Genomic DNA, 18,794 nt, shown 5'->3' with positions numbered 1-18,794 from the left:
AGCACCTGAAGGTTCTCCCCAGCCTCCACCAGGAACGAGCAAGAGCCGACCTGTGTGCTTCTGGCCTTTGCACTCAGATGACAACTGGAACTCCCACTCTGTGTTTGGTCATCTGATGAGAAGTTAATGTTGAGGACTGTCACAGTGTGTTCCCACCTGATGAGTCCTGTGCCAGGGGGGCAAGGAGGGAGCTCCAACAGCGCTCAGAAAAACAATTGGCCACAGCAGCTAAGGGGAAGTTTGGGGACTGCACACAAAGCACGTACTGTCCCATTCAGGTGAGGCAAAAGTAAAGACCTGGGCAAACAGGGAAATATCTTTAAGCCTGGCTTGGTTCTGTGGCCGCCGGCACTGGAGGCTGTGGCAAGAAGCCACCGTTGGCTATGAAGTGTCTTTGCCCCACGTCCCCTTTCCCCAGCACAGTGGCTGCTGACGTGTCAGCCCTGCAGCGCTTGGCTGTCGGCAGCCGGGCTGCGGCAGAGGTGGGGGGCACTTAGTAGGGCTGAGCCCCCCCTTCCCACAGTGGTGTGAGGCTGCGGGAGGCTGGCAGCTGCTGGCATGAGTGAGCCTGGAATATGGGCCAGTCTGCCTCGCAGTGCTGTGCCAGCTGTGCCTGCCGGGCTTTGGGCTGGGTTTGTCTGTCCGTGTCTGTGAGCACCCCCTTCCCAGCCCACTGAAGCCCATGGGTACACAGGGCTCCCGCTGCTGGGCCATAGGTGGGTTCCCAGCCTGGTGTTCCCTGCACACGTGTACTTGTGTTCCTATATGTGTCACTCGTGTGGAGCACCCTGAGTACCACAAGCACCTTATGGTGCTTGGGCTGCAGAAAGGTGTCCCCACACCTGCATGGCGGGTGATGGCAGGGTGCTGTCATGGGATAGGTGATGGTAGCTCACGTACCACAGCCCAGAGCAGGGGCAGAGCTGGGGTAGGTCTATACGTTGCCAGCGTTACAGCTTCTGCTGACAAAGCCAGAGGCAGATAAAGTTACAGAACTCCCCCAAGCCACTCAGTTTGTGTCTGATGCTGTACTGCAGGACAAGGTCAGAGTGTTCAGGCTGGGCCCGAGTCCCTGCATGTGGCCACAGTGAGATGTTGTGTCTGGGAGCTGGAGAGGAATAGAGCCGCTGGAGCCAGCAGGACCCTGCGGAGCACAGCTCCTGGCAGGGCCACGGCAGTCTCAGGCTGGTAGCATCCGGGGGGGAAGGGAGGAGAGGGGTTGGAGAGGCTCCAGGGAAAGGGACTGCAGCCTCAGCTTTGGGAGAGGGTGAGGGCGGGTGCAGGGAAGGGGCTGAACAGCACAGCAGAGGGACTGCGGGCTTGCCCTGTGCTGGCACAGGACGGGGGGAGGCAGAGCGGGTTGCTCTGTGCTAGGTAAACATTCAGGTATTGATTCTGTCCCTCCGGATGTTTCTGCCTGCCATTGCTGCCTGTTACTTCATTTTCTCTGCTGTTTGTGTGGGTCCTCTGCCCTTCCTCTGCTGGTCCCCACTCACTGGCTGCTTCCGCCTGCAGTCCCGGGGGTCCCCCGGGCTGTTGTGCCTGCAGGCAGGGGTGCAGCCCTGTGTTGCTCTGCCTCCCACAGACCTCAGGCAGATGGGCAGTTGCATCACTGTTGGGTTTGTTCAGTCTCTGCAACCTGAAAGCCAAAAATTGACCTGATTTTTCCACGAAAGTAGGTTTCTATTGATTGTGTGTGCAGCTGGGCCACACCGCAGAGTGTGCTCAGTACCGGGGGGGGTCTCTCCCAGCCCCAGCGAGAAGTTTGGCCCCTGTGCCTGTAGTGCGGGCCCCAGGGGATCCTGGCAGGGCAGACCTTGCGAGATGGGACAGTGCGGCTGGCTCGCAATAGGGCTGCGGTTTTGCTGGTACACTGCTGCATGGAGCAGCTGCTCCTGCTGTCTCCTGGGGTGTGCTGGTGCCTCTGAGCCATGGCGCCAAGTTTGAGAGGAGGGTTCATGGTCCTGGCAAACGTGGCTGCAGTAACTGCTTCACCCCCTTGCTGCACCACGGCTGGGGGCAGAGAGGTCCTGCCAGGCGGTCCTGTGAGGTGAGGGGGGCACAGCAGCCGCCCAGATCCATGCTGGTGGCCCTTGTCTCTGCTCCATCTGCAGCTGTGCTCCGGGGGGCTGCTGGGACAGCATGTCCCTTCCCTGCCTGTGGCACTGTGCCACCCACAGCCAGGTGCTCTTCAGGCCAGGCGTTGTCTTTGGCAGGGCAGCGGGGTCAGCGCAGGTCCCAGGCCAGCGGTTTATGTAAGAGTGCAGTGCTTCCTGCCTGTCTGCCCCGCGGCACTGCGGTAAGCCCATGGTGACAAGGGCCCTTTGTCAGCTCCTCTCCCCAGCACCATATGTCACAGGGCCAGGTGCAGTGGCGCCTCACCTGCCCTGGCATAGCTGCCGGTGCCCAAAGGAGGCATCGGAAGATAAGGTGCGTGGGTGGGGCAGGCAGCCTGCCTACCAGCCCACCTCCCACCACTGGGTCTGCCCCCATCCACATATCCTCTATATAACTCCGTGGGGCATGTCCAGCTCTGCTGTGCAACCAAGGGCCGGCCTGGGCTGGACGGCTGCAGGAACGACTTCCAAGCACGCTGAGGTGGCGTTGGGGTGAGTGCTGCCTGTCCACGGCGTGCCAGGCCCCCCAGCAGGACCGTGGCCCTGAGGGTGGGCCTGGGGTACCACAGCCCCCGTGGCCGGTGGTTCCTGGTGCAGCTCTTTGGGCTGGATGCTGGGGTCTGCCCAGCCTGAATCCCTGCAGAACCAACCCAGTTAGCACAGAAACCTGCCCTGTGCCAGATTTTCTGGGCTGTTCTCAGCATTTCAGTTACCAAGGTGACTGTTTCCTGTGCGATTGCTAATGCTTCACGATCTCGATCATGATATCCGAGTGACTTCCTTTCCTCTGTAAGGAGCACTAGGACCTGCTCCTGCTTGGGGTTGCCAGAGCCATTGCAGGTGCGGAGGATTCAGGTTTGGGTTCAGGTCAGTTTGGGTTCCGCTGCTTTTGTGTTGCTTGTGACACAGTGGATTGTTTTTACAAATGACTGAAGTCCTTTCACTTCTCACCTTTTCTCCTTGGTGGAAGTCTCTCTCCTGAAACAGGGCTAATGGATTTTCCTTGCGTTGCTGCTTTCCAGACAGTTTCTCTCTCAGGCTGCTGCACACTGACCTGGGGCCACAGCCCCATGGTACGGACCTCATGGGAAGGCTAGTGTTATTCCCATAGCCTGGCTGGGGAGCTCTCTTCTCCGGGGGCTGCCAGGGCTGAAACAGGCTGGTCTGACTGGGCTCATGTCTCACCAGCCCCATGTTGAAGCACAACCCACCACCTGCTGCACCAGGCGGGAGACGGGGGCGTCTTCTGTGCGCCCTTTGCTGCAGGTGCCCTCGTACCCCTGGTCAGCGCCGGCAGCCCATATGGGGGTCACGGCTTTCACGGGGTAGATCCAGGTCTCCTGCTTCGGTTGGCACAGGTACCCCCCGGGTGGGCGCGGGCAGGCCCACGAGGAGTGGCTGCGCTGAGCCCCGGGCCGTGCCCGGTGCTGGCGGGGGGGAGCGGCTCCGGCTCTGGCGGCGCCGCGGGCGGGGAGCTCGGAGGGGGTGCCGGGGGTCCGTGGCGGGCCCGGCGCTGCGGCGAGGGGGCGGGCGGGGCGGGCGGCGGTGACGGCATCCGGCGGCGCCCGGCGGAGCGGCGGCCGGGCCGGGCCGGGCCGGGCCGAGGGAGCCGCGCGGGGCCGGTGGCTCGGCCGTCGGGGCGGGGCCGGGCGGCGCTGACAGCTGCGCGGCGTAAACAAGCGGCCCCGCCGGCCGCCCCGGCCGCCCCTGCCTGGGCCGGGCCGGGCTCCGGGGCGGGCGCTCCGGGCGCCCCGCGGCGTGACGCGGCGCCGCCGACAGACGGGCCCGGCCGCCGGCGGGACGAGACGGAGCGAAGCGGGCAGGCCGCGCGGTAAGGGCGCGGGACCGGCGCCGGCCGGGGACGGCTCGACCCGCCGGCCCTCGCATTTTGACAGCTGGGGCGGCCCTGCCGGGCGGGACCCGGACGGCGGCAGCGGGGCCGGCGCGGGCAGGCCCGGGCTCGGGGCGCTGTCGGCGGGGACGTGCGGGCCCCGCGGAGCCGCGTCCGTCTGCCCGGCGGCACCGGGGAGCGGGCGAGGGGCCGGGGGGGCTGCGGCGGGGGCGGCCAGAGCCGCCGCTGCGGAAGGCCGAGGAGGAACCAGGCCGCGTCCCACGGCGCCCGCGGCCCCGACACGGCCGCCGCCGCCCGGGGCTCCGCCGCTGGAGCCGCCCCGCCGGTGCGGGCCCGGGCTGGCTGTCCCCGCGCCAGGCGGTTCGCAGACGCCGGGTCCGGCGTGGAGGCCTCCCGGGGTCCGGGCTCTTTTCCCGGGGCAGGGTTGTCCCCACGTGGAGCGGTCGCCGCCGGAGCGGGGTGGCTGCTGGCGCCGCGACCAGCGAGGTGGGGCAGGCTGCCCGGCTCCGGGGCCGGGTGCTGGTGTGGAGATCGGCCACGGCAGACAGTTTCCCTTGTCTGTGCTTCTTGCTCTCTCCTCCTGCGGTAGCTTTCCCCCTTCCTTAGGTGCTCTGGAAGCCTTTCCCACGGGAAATTGCTGTGGGCCCTGGCACGGGCTGCACGCGGGACTCCCGTCCAGCCTCCGGCGGGTGCCTCGACGGGGCGGCCCGGCCCGCGGCCGGCTGAGGGGAAGCTTCACTGTGCCGGAGTCGCAGCACTGCCTGTGCCGCAGCCTGCGGCGAGGTCTCCGGCGGCTGCCAGGAGCTCGCTCCGCTGGCAGCACCGCAGGCTCCCGGCTCGCTGTGGCCGGAGGGGGATGGGGCTTCTCTGGGCACTGCTAGCTCTCACCTTTCCTGTTGTCTCTGAAGCATGACCAGGTATTCCAGAGCCCTTGTGGAGTTCTATGTGTGGAGCTCGCTCCGGCACCGTCATGTCATGGGCTCCCTGGCGCTGGGTGGGCCACTCCCTACTCTGTCCCCACTAACTTCTTGGATTTGCCCTCCCATGTGTGAGCGATCCCCAGGCATCCCTGGGTTTGTGCTGGAGGTGACGGCGTGCCCCTTCTCCTGGTCCTGGTTTTCTCCCTGTTGTGAGGATGAGTCACACTGGTGTCACCATATTGTGCTCCAGAGGAAGGGCAGAGCTGAGCTGCTGCTGGTGACAGGCAGTGCAGCGCTTGGCACAGCTGCCAGGCATTGCCTGGTCGATGTCTGTGGAGGTGTGGGCTTGGGGTCTGCTAACTGGAGAGCAGAGGCTCCCCGTGGCTTTCCTGGAAGGATCCAGTCCCTAATTTAGCTGGAGTTCCTCGCACAGTGCCTGGGGACATCTGCGGTCTCCCCTTGGGACTGAAGAGGCAGGCCTCCCATCCCAGTTACTCCTAGCTCTGTGCCCAGATATTCCTATCCCAGTTGAAGCAGGTGTAGTGGTGGCAGGAGGAGCAGTGTCCCTTGCCCTCCTTCGGTTCCCTCTCCCCTCCCATTTGGTTCCCTGTCTTTGTAAGCAAACATTGGGCAACAGGCAAGGTAAACAGCAGCTCAGTGCCAAGGCAGGCATGCTGGGCACCCCGTTGAGCCAGGCGCCTCCTCGGCTGTCCATGTGCCACAGTGGGCAGTGGGTGCCATGTGCCAGGGCCCCCTTGCCCAATGCCAGAGCCATGGCTCAGCAAGATGCAGCCTGCCCTCCCTGGGTCTGAGGAGAGGCACCCTGGGCCTGACTACTGCCCTGTCTCTCTGCAGATTGTGCTGCTGTCCCAGACGGCCTGTTCCCGTGCTGTTGTGGGCTCAGCCCCATGAGGGCTTGGGCTGAGTGGGAACCAGCAGGGCATAGAGGCCGGCACGCCTCAGAGTGCTGACGCTGGGAGGCCACTGGACCTGCCGCTCCTGGGACCCTCCTGCTCCCCAGCTCAAGGAACCCCGATTCTCTGATGGATCTGAGGCCCTGCTCGCTGCTGCTGCTCTGGACTCTGGTGGTTGCCCTTGCTCTCCTGGCTCAAGAGGTGCTGGCCCAGCGTATTTACACCAACACTTGGGCTGTGCTTGTCCCTGCGGGGCCCCAGGAGGCTGACAGGCTGGCCAGGAAGCATGGATTCCTTAACCTGGGCCCGGTAAGTCCTCCACTTCCCTCTCCCTATGGAACCAGTGTCCTCTGCCGTGGTCTGGATGGGCACTGAGCTTGGCCCTGGAGCCAGCTTGGGGGTGCTCTTTCTGGCAGCAGGGCCATGGTGTTTGTGCCTGTTTGCTGTAGCCTTCCAGCTTCCCCTGCCTTGACTCAAGGGCTGCAATTAACTGGATGGAGCCAGAGCTTCCCCCTGCCAGCGGGATGGTCTCATGGCATGGTGTGGCATAACATGGCATGGCACACTCCCTGCTGGAGGGAGATGGAGGAAAAGCCCGTCTCAGCATGAAAGAACTGGACTGGGAGTGCTGTGTGCTGGTGGAGGATGGGAGGGCTCCTGGTTCCCGCTGGTGTGAGCTGCCTTAGCATGGCACGGCCTCGGCTCAGCCAGGGCTGCAGCAGTGCCTCTGGGGTGTTCACCGAGTGGGTCTGACAGCAGCCATATGTCCTTGGCCCTAAACTGGCCTTGGCAGAAGGTGTGTCAGCAGGTCCCTGCCATGCTCTGCTTTCCCTGCCCTCAGCCAGGGACTAGGCAGCTCGTGTGGCTGTGCTGGGGCTGAGCTGGCTCTCCGGGAAGGAAGCACGGGGTGAAATCCCAGAGGAAATTGCACAATTGGTAGCTGCGGTGTCAGGACCTCGCTGTGAGCAGCTGCTGGGAGCTGTGGTGGTGGAAAGGTGGCTACTGCAGGAGTCAGCAGGGCCTTTTCCTGCGGTCTGAAAGGAGCCTTGCACAGGCGCTAGGTACACAGGGCCCCTGGGACAGGGAGCCCTGAATCCTCTGGGGCTTGTGCCAGAGGAGGGAATTGTGGGGATTGTGGCTGGTCTCCACTGAGAGTGCCTGTGCTGTGGGGGCCGTGGCACGGCCTTCACACAGGTGCTGACAGCATGGAAGTGGCTCAGAGCCGATCTCAGGGGAAAGAACTTGTCAGGCCAGAGCTACTGCTGTGCAGAGGGGACTGGGAAAGTTGCCCAGGGCATGTCCCACCGGACCGGATCTCCGACAAGACCACTTGGAGTGTGCATGGGGCTGACATGCCATCAGCCTGCTCCTGGCAGGGCTTCCCGTCCCACTGTGGTGCTAGGTCCCAGGCCTTGCTGCCAGGGCCGAGGGGCACTGGCTCTATGGCTGTGTCTTTACCACTGCAGGGCCCTGTGCCTCAGCTGGGAGCCAAGGCCTCTCTGTGGTCTGTCCCAGTGAGCCATAGAGGCTCTGTGCCAGCTCAGCCCTCGCCTTCTCCCCACACCATGGTGCTGTAGCTGGAGGCTGCCTCTCCTAGGCTGCCTCTCCCTGGCTCTCTGGCCCCTCACAGCTAGTGGAGCTGCAGTGAGGCCGTCCTTGCAGGCAAAGCCCTGCGTGCTGTGACAGCCTGGGCTGTGGCGGGAGCTCCTGGTCCGGGCATGTTTTCTCCCATTCTGGAGCCTGTCCCAGTGTCTGTGCTGCTAGACAAGGCTTGTCTGGCCTGGGCTTCGCAGAGGGGCCATAGTGGCCTGGTGGGAGGAGAAGGGCTGGAAGGAGCCAGGCTTTCCATCCTCAGGAGGTTTCTAGGTTGCTGCTCTTGGGGTGCATGTCGCTGGGACAGGATGCACAGTCAGGCTGGGAGGGGGGAGACTGGGTGCTTCTGGCAGTGCCCCAGTGAGAGGCCCCCAGGGTCCTTATCTGAGAGGATCCTGGCCTCAGCCTGGCGTCTGGACACTGTCCCTGAAGCCATGCTGTCCTGGTGTACTCCCGGCTCCACTGCTGCCTGCAGAGCGGGGGCCAGCGGCACCTCGGGCAGAGGGGTGGCAGGGCCCATGACTGGTGCCAGTGGCCTTGAGGATGACCCAGGGGACAGGGTGGGGAGGTGGGGTCAGAGGAGGGGGGCGGGTGTGGCAGTGGGGTGGAAGCATGGGGGTTTGCACCACTGGGATTGTGCAGAGGAGGGGCACGCAGGGAAGGGCACTACTGGTGCCCACTCTGGGCTGTGCTGGCAGGACAGTGCCAGCCTGGGATAGGGTGCTCCTGTCTCCCAAACCAGTGGGCTTCAGGTCCAACATGTTGCCCCTCTCCCAGGGCTGTGAGCAGGCGTGTGGGCAGCCTTCTGGCCCTGAGGCTGGCTGGGGTGGCCTCAAGTTGTGGCAGGAGGTTGGGCAGCAGTGCTGAGATGGCACCAGGGACACACGGTGCTGGGGGGTGGCTCTGTCCTTGCCGAGGACAGGGACTATAGGGATTAGGGTGGAAGCGTGTGGGCTGGCTGGCTCCTGGCTGCCACCACACTGTCTGTGCAGACCTAATCCAGTCGGATGACCAGGCAGAGCCAGGATCTGTGTGCAGGAACAATTGGGGCTCTGTCTGTACCCCTGGAGGGGGTGAGGGATGCTGGGGGAGGGTAAGCAGCCTGCGCTTTGCATTCCCCCGCCAGCCCATGGCAGAGGCTTTGCACCTCAGCACCTTCCCAAGGCTTCTGAACTGCCAGGCATCCCAGGCTATTCTGGGGGGACACGATGTGCCAGAGGAACAGATCCAGAGTTTGGGGTGAAGTGCATGACCACAACCCGTAGCTGCTGCCCTGAGGCTAAGGGTGCTGCTCAGCCAGGTGCACCTTCCCTCCCTGCTTGGCCCAGGCTGTCCAGACTGGCAGCACATCTGCAGAGCTCTGATAAGCTGGGGAGATTTGTTAGCCACAAACAGACTGTTTTGGGGCAGCCTGAGATGAAGAAGGACAAGGTGTCCTCATGTTCCTGCAGCCCTTGCAGCCCAGCCCTGCCAGCTCTGGCACAGCCTGGGCAGCCGGATCTTGCCTGCAGCTGCTGCCTGGGCTCCGTGGCTCCCAGGGGGCTGGGTGGGTGCTCAGCCACTTCTCCACAGTCCAGGCAGGCTGCTGGGCTAGGAGGTTCTGGGTGGCTGGGGTGGGGCCACTGCATCCGCCAGCCCCAGGACGTGCGGGAAGGGATATGGAAATGACAGTGCTGGAGAGGGTTTGGAGTTTAAAAATAACTGTCTGGGCAGTGACACGGCCTCCTGCCCCAGCCTGGTTGTGATGGGGTCCCGTCCTGCCCCAGCCGGGCTGTGCTGGGGTCCCAGCCTGCCCCAGTCCCCACTGTGCTGGAGTACCAGGTTGGGCTGTCCCTGCATGCGTGGGAGTGGAGCTGGGGTAGCACAGCCTGGCTCCTTGGCAGTGGGGGTCAGACCCTGCTGTGGTTGGACGCCTGTGTGGCCCCCCCCCCTCTGCCCCACTGAACTGGCTGTGCCCCATGTAGAGATTAGCACTGGGTGGGTGCTCTAGTGGGGTGCTTGATGAGAAGGCCTCTGCCAGTGGCCTGTCCAGGCATGCAAAGGTGGGTGCAGGGGCTGATGCAGACCCTGCCCTGGCTGGGACCACCTAGGGCAAGGGGCTTGAAGCCCCTGGGACCCTCTTCCACCAGGAGCTGTTTGGTGCTGGGAGAGGAACCGTGGCTTTGTCTCCTGAGGCTGGTGCCTCACCCAGGCTGGCTTCAACAGGCCCATCTCTCTCTGCCACTGCTTGCCTTGGGCCTTCCTGCTAGGGTAGCAGCCTTTTTGGACAATCTGGGACTTGCTGCCATGTGGGGACCCACAGGAGGATGAAGTGTGTGGAGGCTGCACTTCTGCGGCCCCAGGGTCTCCCCAGCTGCCTTGTCACCACCTGCCACAGCCTTTCACAGGAGGTGCTGCCCTATGTACCTGGACACAAGCACCAGCTGCCACTCTGGAGTGGGGGGCCCAGCCTGCCCATGACAGACCTGGGGCTCAGGATTGCGGGGGGGGGGGGGGGGGGGGCGGTGAATTGAGGAGACCAGGTTCTCGTGTCTGTCCCATGAACGGCATTTTTCCGTTGCAGATCTTTGGCGACTATTACCACTTTCGGCACCGTGGTGTGGTGAAGCGTTCCCTCTCACCCCACCAGCCCTGGCACAGCCGCTTGGCCAGGGAACCGCAGGTACGTGCGGGGGAGGGCCTGGCCTTGGTCCCGGGCACTTCACACGGGCATGCGAGCCAGCACTGGGCACAGAATGGGGCTGAGCTGCCTTAACCATCCCCTGGCAGACCCTGGTGGAAGCCCAGCGTGTGTCCAGCAAGAGCAGGGGTGTGGTGGAGCCAGTGCCACTGGCCTGTGGTCTGCTTCAGTCCCAGGGCCCAGGGCAGCCTCTGCTCCTGGGAGAGCTCTGTGTCCTTGTACATGGGACAAGATCTGCAGGGCAGTGCTGGATCCCAGTGCAGCAGTATGGGGGGACTCCGGCTCAGGCCCTGCAGGGTGTGTGGCACGGTGGCTCTTGGCAGCTCGCAGCTCAGCGGAGCTCAGCGCTCTGACCGTCCCACTCTGCTGGAGCGCAGCCTGTGCGAGGCACGACTGGGCAGGGGGCTGGGAGGGCCGGGCTGGGGGCTGCCGTAACTCTGGGAGGTCTGATGCTCTGCCAGGCCAGGGCTGTCTGTGAGCTCCCCAGGGAGAGCCCCTCCAGGTGGGCTCAGGGTGGGGTCCCAGGAGCTGCTGGCATGAGGGGGTGGTGGCGGACCCCATGCCGTCTCTGCCCCCAGGTGCAGTGGCTGGAGCAGCAGGTGGCAAAGCGCAGGACCAAGCGAGACGTTTTCATGGAGCCCACGGACCCCAAGTTCCCACAGCAGTGGTACCTGGTGAGTGCTGGGTGACGAGGGGTGTGTGGTCACAATAGTGAGTGTGAGTTTGGGGATGTAGACTCGACACCTGAGGAACTGCTGTCAGGCAGCTGCTGCCAGGCTGGTGGGGAGGAGAAAGAGAAGGGGGAAGGCCTGAGGCAGCCACTTGGTGCTGTGTGAAGGGTTCACCTCAGGGAAGAGGCACTGCTCACAGAGCTGTGGCTCCCTGCCAGGAGGCTGGGAGGGCCCAGGCCTGAACCAGCGTGGTGCAGCCCTTTGCCTGGCCCAGGAATGGGTCTGTGCCCCTGTCTGCATCCTGGAACTTGGGCACAAGCCTGATCTCTGCAAAGGGAGCCTTGTCTGCGGGACCCAAGCAGAGTCTGGGGCTGAGTCTTGCTTTCAGAGCAGCTTTCCTTGGCTTGCTGCGCCCAGCCCTTTGCCTGGGTCACCAGGGTTCCTCGTCCCCACCCACAGCAGAGCAGGGTGAACACTGGGAGGGCTTCGGTCACACCCCTGCCACAGTCCCCATGGCTGGGTGCAGCTCCTAGTGCCAGGGTTTCTCTTGGCAGTACAACACGAACCAGCGGGACCTGAACGTGCGTCAGGCCTGGGAGCAAGGATACACAGGCAAGGGCATTGTGGTGTCCATCCTGGATGATGGCATTGAGAAGAACCATCCTGACCTGGAGGCCAACTATGTGAGTGTGGGTGATGCTGCAGGGCGGAGTGCTACAGGAGCCGGTCCGGGTGGCTGTGTCTGCACGGGGCAGCCCTGGGTCTGCAAGGGGCAGGGCTGCTGTGCGCCATGGTGGGACATGGAGGTGGGACTGGAGCCTGCCCACCCTGCACAGACCGACTGTGGAACAGTCATGGAGCAAGGGCGGTGGGGCTCGGTGGCCCAGGTAGACAGGGTCCAAGTGCCCAATTTGACTTCCAGGACCCAGGGGCGAGTTTTGATGTCAATGACCAGGACCCAGACCCGCAGCCCCGCTACACGCAGATGAACGACAACAGGTGAGGCAGGAGGGAGTGGCGAGGATGCAGAGCCCAGGTGCGGCAGGGACTCAGTCCAGTGCCACCCCCTGTGGCCTGCGGGAAGCTGTGGGGCTAGCAGCACACTTCTGCCCCATGGGGAACCCCTTGACTCCCTTTCCAACATGAGCAGCATCCTTTGCCCTTTGCCGGTGCGTGCCGTTGAGTGCCCTGGCTCTGGAGCAGGAGGGCAGGTGGAGGAGCCTTTGTTGGCCACCTGGTTCCGGGGGACAGGAGGCAGCATGGGTGGGGATTGCTGGGGCTGTAGCCAGTGCCCAGCCCTGTACTCCTTGTGCCCCTTACGAGCGTGCTGTGTCCTGTTTTGGCTGCAGACACGGCACACGCTGTGCCGGGGAAGTGGCTGCCGTGGCAAACAACGGGATCTGCGGTGTTGGCGTGGCCTACAATGCCAGGATCGGAGGTGGGTGCTGCCCTGCCCTGTGCTGGGCCCCGCAGGTGCTGAGGGCACGTTGGAGCAGCTGAGCCGGGGACCTCAGCACTGCTGGCTGGAGCAGCCCTGTGCCAGCCTGTGGCACAGGTGGCAGCAGGGGTTGGAGGGCTCTTGCCAGCGGCACCGTGGCCGCCCTGCCCCGTCCAGTCGCCCATGACGTCTGCTCTCTGGCCCTAGGCGTGCGCATGCTGGATGGGGAGGTGACTGATGCTGTGGAGGCCCATTCCCTGGGCCTCAACCCCAACCACATCCACATCTACAGTGCCAGCTGGGGCCCTGAGGATGATGGCAAGACTGTGGATGGCCCGGCCCGGCTGGCAGAGGAGGCTTTCTTCCGTGGGGTCAGCCAGGTGAGCAGGAAGGTTTGCCAGGGGCCACTGGCCTGGCTCCTGCCCCTTCCCCCAAGTCTCCCTTTCTCTACCTGCCCTGGTCGTTTTCCTGGCCCTTCCGAGATGAACTGTCTACCAGTCCATATCCTGGATCGGGCTCTGTTGGTTTTTCTTGTTCTTCCTGTGTGATGGCTTTGAGTCAGGACTCCTCCCAGCTGCATTTCCAAGCAGCTCTATGCTCCCCACTGGGAGGGCTCCTGTGAGGGATGGTCTCTCCCTGCTCTCCCAAGCCCTCTGCTGATTCTTGTCTGGTTTTGTGCCAGCTGTTCACCCTCGCTTCCTCTGCCTGTCCTCCCCCACTATCCCCATGTGCTGGCAGTGTCATCTGTCTGGGGAGCTTTGTTGTGTTCTGCCCGGGATTCCCTACAGAGACACACAAGCAGTGCTGCTCCGGCTCTGTCACGCCTGCTGCAAGGGGAGCTGCCTCGTTTGGGTGCCGAGCCTTGTCTGGGACTGTGCCGTGGGCTCCCTCAGCACTGCCAGGCGCTGCAATCCCATGGAGGCGGAGTCAGCCTGGGTGACTTTCGAGAGGAAAAAGGCTTTGGCTTTTGGAAGCATCACATTGGCAGGGCCTCCTGCCACTTGATGTCTCACCCACCGAGGCAGCCTGGAGCCTCTGTCGAGGCTGTGACTAGGGTGTCCTGGTGTCTCTTGTGTCACAGCTGCATTTGCTCAGTCTTTCCCACTCAGACTGGCACCATCCACTTGTCCCCAGCTCCAGCCTGGGGCTTCCTGCCTGCAGCAGTGCTGGTGCCGGCCCTCACCCTGTCTCTGTTGCTAGGGCCGAGGGGGGCTGGGCTCCATCTTCGTCTGGGCGTCCGGGAACGGGGGCCGTGAGCACGACAGCTGCAACTGCGACGGTTACACCAACAGCATCTACACGCTGTCCATCAGCAGCACCACGCAGTACGGCAACGTGCCCTGGTACAGCGAGGCCTGCTCCTCCACCCTCGCCACCACGTACAGCAGCGGCAACCAGAACGAGAAGCAGATTGTGAGTAGGGGCTGTTGCAGGCCTGGAGCTCCGGGGGTGGGATGGGCCTGCAGCACCCAGCCCGGCACTCTTCCTCGCAGGTGACGACTGACCTCAGACAGAAATGCACCGAGTTGCACACTGGGACGTCAGCCTCGGCACCCCTGGCCGCTGGCATCATTGCCCTTGCCCTGGAAGCCAAGTAAGGGCAAGACAGAGGAGGCTGGATAGGGGTGGCTGTGCCAGCCCCACATGGCAGTGGCACCTGGACACAGACCTATATGGGGCCAGCAGTAGCTGGCACTGACCTGAGCCCTGTGTCTCCCTGCAGCAAGAACCTGACCTGGCGGGACATGCAGCACCTGGTGGTGCAGACCTCGAAGCCAGCTCACCTCAATGCCAATGACTGGGTCACCAACGGTGTTGGTCGCAAAGGTACCAGGGTGCTGGGGAGAGACCAGGGGCTCCCATTCCAACACACACCACTAGCCTGGGGGTGCTGGGGCAGAGTGCGCTGGCAGCCCTGGCGGGTGGAGGAAGCAGGAGGCCCCAGTGAGCATGCAGCATGGCTGGGCAAATGTCCCCCACTGAGTACCCTCAGGAGTGTACCCTCTTTGTCCACAGTCAGCCACTCCTACGGCTATGGTCTGCTGGATGCTGGGGCCATGGTGAGCCTGGCCAAGAACTGGACCACAGTGGGACCTCAGAGGAAGTGCGTCATCGACATCCTCGCAGAGCCCAGGTAGGGCTGGTGAGCCTGGGAGGGCATCACCCGGTGTTTGTCCCACACAGGAACTTGAGAGCCTCTGGGCTCAGAGCAGGGGCTGAGCTGCTGCTGAGACCCCCAGAGCATCCTCCTGCGAGAGCCTGGGGAGAGCTGGGAAAGACACCTCCAGCTGTCCAGCACCGATGTCAGCTGCTGAGCCTACCCGCTGTGGGGCTGGGCTGGCGGGTGTGGGCAGGCTGGGGCGCTGCAGTCGGGGCACAGCCAGCACCAGTCACCCTGGACAGAGGGGCTTTTCAGGGGCCAGACAGAAGCTCCTTTGACTCCTGCTTGGCTGCTGCCGCCACAGCACAACATGTGCAATCTTGTGCCCATCTGGGGCACTCCCTGGGGGCGCCTGGGCATGGAGGGAGCCAGGGCTGGTCCCTGCCCTAACCCCCTGGGGATGAAGCCAAGAGGGTACGCAGTGGGCACATCCTGCACTGGCACCAGAGCCGGCGCTGGTAGGGAGAACAGCTGTATGCCAGCAGCAGGATGGGGAAGGCTGTGCCTGTCCCGTCCCTGGCCATGCTGTGCAGGGTGTAGCTGGCCTGTGATGTGTGAATAAAGGGCCCATTCAGGGCTGGCACAGGGTGGTGGCTGGGGAGGCAGCTCTGGGCAGCACAGACCTCCTCGTACCCTGGAGCTGGGGCACTATCGACACCCGTCGGGAAATGGCACGGAGATGCTGCCACTCTCATCCACTGCAGGGTTGATTCCTGTCCAGCTGCCCTGGCACACAGTGCTTAATCCCTGGGACAGCCACAGAGCCCCACAGGGGAGAGTAGGGACTGGGGCACTCTGTCATGTCCCCCTGGTCCGGGACTGGCCTCATTCATGCCCCACCTCGGCAGGGACATTGGGAAGCGCCTGGAGGTACGGCGGAAGGTGGACGCCTGCCTGGGGAAAGCCAACTACATCAGCCGTCTGGAACACGCGCAGGCCAGGCTGACTCTGTCCTACAACCGGCGTGGGGACCTGGCCATCCACCTGGTCAGCCCCATGGGCACCCGCTCCACCCTCCTGGCTGCCAGGTAGGTACCAGGCTGTGGGGTGCTCCAGGCTGGCCCCCGACCCGGGCTGGCACAGGTGAGTTTAGGATATGTTGGCACCCACCTCTTGCCCCCGTCACCCAGGCCCCACGACTTCTCGGCTGATGGCTTCAATGACTGGGCCTTCATGACGACACACTCGTGGGATGAGGACCCTTCTGGAGAGTGGGTGCTGGAGATTGAGAACACCAGTGACGCCAACAACTATGGTAGGGCTCAGCCTTCCCCTCCACTGCCTCCCTCTAAGTCTGAGATGGGAACTGTGTTGTTACCCAGCTTCGCCCCCTTGCTCCCAAGCTGAGTGGCTGATAACACCTCTGATGTTTTGGGTGACCTGGCTGGGGAGGGGCTGGATTTGGGCATGTGAGATGGGATGCATCCCCTCTGGGGCAGTGGGGTCTGGGCAGCAGGTGACCCCATGCCAGCTGGCCTGACCTCCTTGCCCCATGGGCAGCCCTGTGCAGGGGCATGGCCCCATATCAGGAACTTTCCCAGGTAGTGCACACAGCCCTGCTGTCCCCTGGCAGCTGTGGAGGGGAGCACTACGAGGCCCCCCCCCCATCTGTCCCAAGCATGGGTGGTCTCGCAGGCACCTTGGTGGTCCTCACCCCGCATCGTTGCAGGCACGCTGACCAAGTTCACACTTGTGCTGTATGGGACGGCCACCGACTCCCCCAGCCTCTCCAACCAACTGGAGAGCAGTGGCTGCAAGACCCTCACCCCCAGCCAGACCTGTGTGGGTGAGTGTGGAGCTGGTGGGGAGGGGGCGGGGGGCTGAGGTGACTGCCAGCCCGCACTGACCCTGCCTGTCCCACAGTCTGTGAGGAGGGGTACTACCTGCACCAGAAGAGCTGCCTGAAGCACTGCCCTCCTGGCTTTGCGCCCGGTGTCCAGAGCACGCACTACAATTTGGAGAACAGCGTGGAGCCCATCGCGCCCCACCTCTGCCTGCCCTGCCACCCCTCCTGCGCCACCTGTGTGGGACCCGGCCCCAACCAGTGCCTCACCTGCCCTGCGCACTCCCACTTCAGCAGCCTGGACCTCTCCTGCTCCCACCAGACACAGAGCAGCCGTGCATCCCCTGCCCTGGCAGATGGTGAGGGGCCAGCTGAGGCCCCCTCTCCAGTCAACCTCCCTGTCCTCATCGCCAGCCTCAGCTGCGTCCTCATTGTTGTCATCTTTGTCACCATCTTCCTGGTGCTGCAGGCACGGTCAGGCTTCAGCCTGCGGGGCGTGAAGGTCTATGCCCTGGACAGTGGGATCATCTCCTACAAGGGGCTCCCCTCTGACATCTGGCAGGAGGAGGGCCCCTCCGAATCGGACGGTGAGGATTACGAGGCCCACAGTGAGAGGACTGCCTTCATCAGAGACCAAAGTGCCCTTTGATGAGCCCTCCTGCCCCTCCCTCCTCCCTGCCCAGCACCATGGGGCCGGGGCAGGTGAGGCTGAGGGGCCCAGACTCTGCCCCTGTCCCCTTCCTGCACTCCAGCAGCCTGGGGCTCTCACCCACTGGCACTGTCCCTCTGCCCCAGCCTGGGTGGCCTGGCACGGCCCTGCTGGCACCATCTCCAGCACGGCACTGTCCCAGTCTTGCACCATCTCTCCCGGCCCCGCATCGACTCTGTGCCACATGCTGGGGTGTTTGGTGGCTGTGGGGCCCCTGCCCCTGTGCTGGCAGCTGTGTCTCCTACCCTGGGCGGGCAGCTGCTGCTTGAGATCCCTTGAGTCCTTCAGGGTGGGCAGCATGTGGGGTCTCTCGATTGCCATGGCTCAGGGTGGGCTGGCTGGGGCAGGGGTGGCTCTGCCCCCCAGGGCTGAGCACAACCCATGGCACAGTGTCCCCCTGTCCCTGCCACCCTTGGCATGACAGGCTGTGGCCCCGGCTTGGTCCATTGTGTCCTGGCTCCCTGCCACCTGGCTGGACCTGTCCGCCTCCACCGGTGTCCTTCCAACAGCAATAATGGCCAGGCCTCTGCTGCTGCTGCCTGCTTGCCCACTCTCTGCCCATCCCACCATGGCTGCCTGCAGTGGGCAGGAGCCCTGGCACCGGGGAGTGTGGGGCCAGGCACCGCCTTCCCTCGTGCCTGCGGTGCAGCCCACAGCCTGGGCAGGGACCCCTCGCACAGACCCTGCTCTGGGGGGCTGCCCCAGCCCCTCGTGTTCTGCCCTCAGGCAGCGCTGGTGCCAGCACTGCCCCAGCTCTGCCTGCACCCCACCTGTGCCAGGCAGTGCCTGGCGTCCCTGCAGCCCCAGCCCCCTGATGTGCCTTGCCCCCATTTGGTGACAATCCGTTCTGCTCCCCCCCGGAGCCCCTTCCCTCGCTGCCCCTTCCCCACGGGCTGGGGGCTGGTGCCGCGAGCCCCTTTGCCGTCCGCCGCCACACACTGGGGCCGTGGCACGGGCTCCCACCCACGCCAGCCACGGATGGAGCCGCTGGCTGGGGGCCACAGGACTATTTTTCTATAACAACTTTTTGGTGCACAGTAATTTTTTCTTGTAATTTAATCAGCCAGGAGCTGCCTCCTGAGCCTGTTTTTAATTTAATGGATGTGGATATAACGCTAGAGAGACTGAGTTATTAAATGTTCAGAACTATGCAAACCAGCTCCACTACCTGTTCTCTGTGTGCTGCGGGTGCCCTGACCAGGGTGGCAGCCTGGCCACGGGGGCCATAGGCCCCAGGGACACCTGGATCTGCGCTGCAGCTGCAGGAGAGGGGCCTTGGGCCCTGCCTGCAGAGCATCCCCCCCGAGCCAGGGACTGCCGTTCCCTTGGCTGTGGGCAGGAGCTGATGTGTGGCAGCGGATGCGGTAGGGACAGGCAGGGACCGTCCCTCACCTGAGCAAGAGGAAGCAGCTTTTTATGAGGACCTGCAGCTCAGGCAGCTAATTCGGGAACTGGCTGTGGTGGGTGGAGGAGGGGTGGGGGCTCAAAAGTCTGGGTGCCTTCCACCTCTTCCCACAGCGTGCAGGCTGAGACTCCCCTGCAGCCTGGGGATCAGCTGCAGCCCCCGTGTCTTGCGGCAGCCTGCAGCTGGAGCACGGTGCCCCTGGCGTAGGGATGGGCAGGCTGGACGTGGGACCCGCTCGTGCCGTGGCCAAGCTGCAGACACAGCCCACCTCGGCCTCCCCAAGCTCCCTGCAGGGTCCCGTCCCCCACAGGAGGGCCTGTCGGGGCAGCGCTTGCTCGCAGAGGCAGCTCCTCTCTGTGGAGCCTCTCGGCCTTGCTGTGCCCACAGCGGCTTCCTGTGGTCGGGAGCGAGTTCCCCGCGGCGTGCAGGGACGGCAGCGCGCTCACCCTGCTCTTCCTCTTCTGCAGCTCACCCTGCTCTTCCTCTTCGCGCGAGGCCGGGCTGGGGGCGGGCAGCATTCGGGGCTCCCAGGGAAGCGTGGCACAGGCAGG

The 18,794-nt window shown here is 64.1% G+C and overlaps 1 protein-coding gene across 1 annotated transcript; it reads left to right on the top strand.

Moving 5' to 3' along the window:
• The first annotated feature begins 3,688 nt into the window (after positions 1-3,688).
• Positions 3,689-17,996, top strand: FURIN (furin, paired basic amino acid cleaving enzyme). Its single transcript, XM_027745414.2, has 16 exons — positions 3,689-3,948; positions 5,745-6,112; positions 9,960-10,058; positions 10,655-10,750; positions 11,302-11,430; positions 11,670-11,746; positions 12,097-12,185; positions 12,393-12,565; positions 13,386-13,598; positions 13,679-13,779; positions 13,909-14,012; positions 14,202-14,319; positions 15,195-15,374; positions 15,477-15,601; positions 16,016-16,132; positions 16,210-17,996. Exons 2-16 carry the CDS (start codon positions 5,933-5,935, stop codon positions 16,776-16,778), a joined length of 2,370 nt encoding a protein of 789 aa, XP_027601215.1. The 5' UTR covers positions 3,689-3,948; positions 5,745-5,932; the 3' UTR covers positions 16,779-17,996.
• Positions 17,997-18,794: the final 798 nt, after the last annotated feature.

The sequence above is a fragment of the Pipra filicauda genome, unplaced genomic scaffold, assembly GCF_003945595.2.
Source record: "Pipra filicauda isolate LSUMZ 115617 unplaced genomic scaffold, ASM394559v2 scaffold486_size446389_pilon, whole genome shotgun sequence".
NCBI classification, from domain to species: domain Eukaryota; kingdom Metazoa; phylum Chordata; class Aves; order Passeriformes; family Pipridae; genus Pipra; species Pipra filicauda.
The sequence above is the reverse complement of the archived record's forward strand: the minus strand, read 5'-3'. Positions and strand labels throughout refer to the sequence as shown.

Bases quoted from the DNA above. Each gene is read 5' to 3' on its own strand.
- FURIN (XM_027745414.2), top strand. From the start codon at position 5,933: ATGGATCTGAGGCCCTGCTCGCTGCTGCTGCTCTGGACTCTGGTGGTT. The intron at 6,113-9,959 runs GTAAGTCCTCCA...TTTCCGTTGCAG, and splicing joins GATTCCTTAACCTGGGCCCG to ATCTTTGGCGACTATTACCA. The intron at 15,602-16,015 runs GTAGGGCTCAGC...GCATCGTTGCAG, and splicing joins CAGTGACGCCAACAACTATG to GCACGCTGACCAAGTTCACA.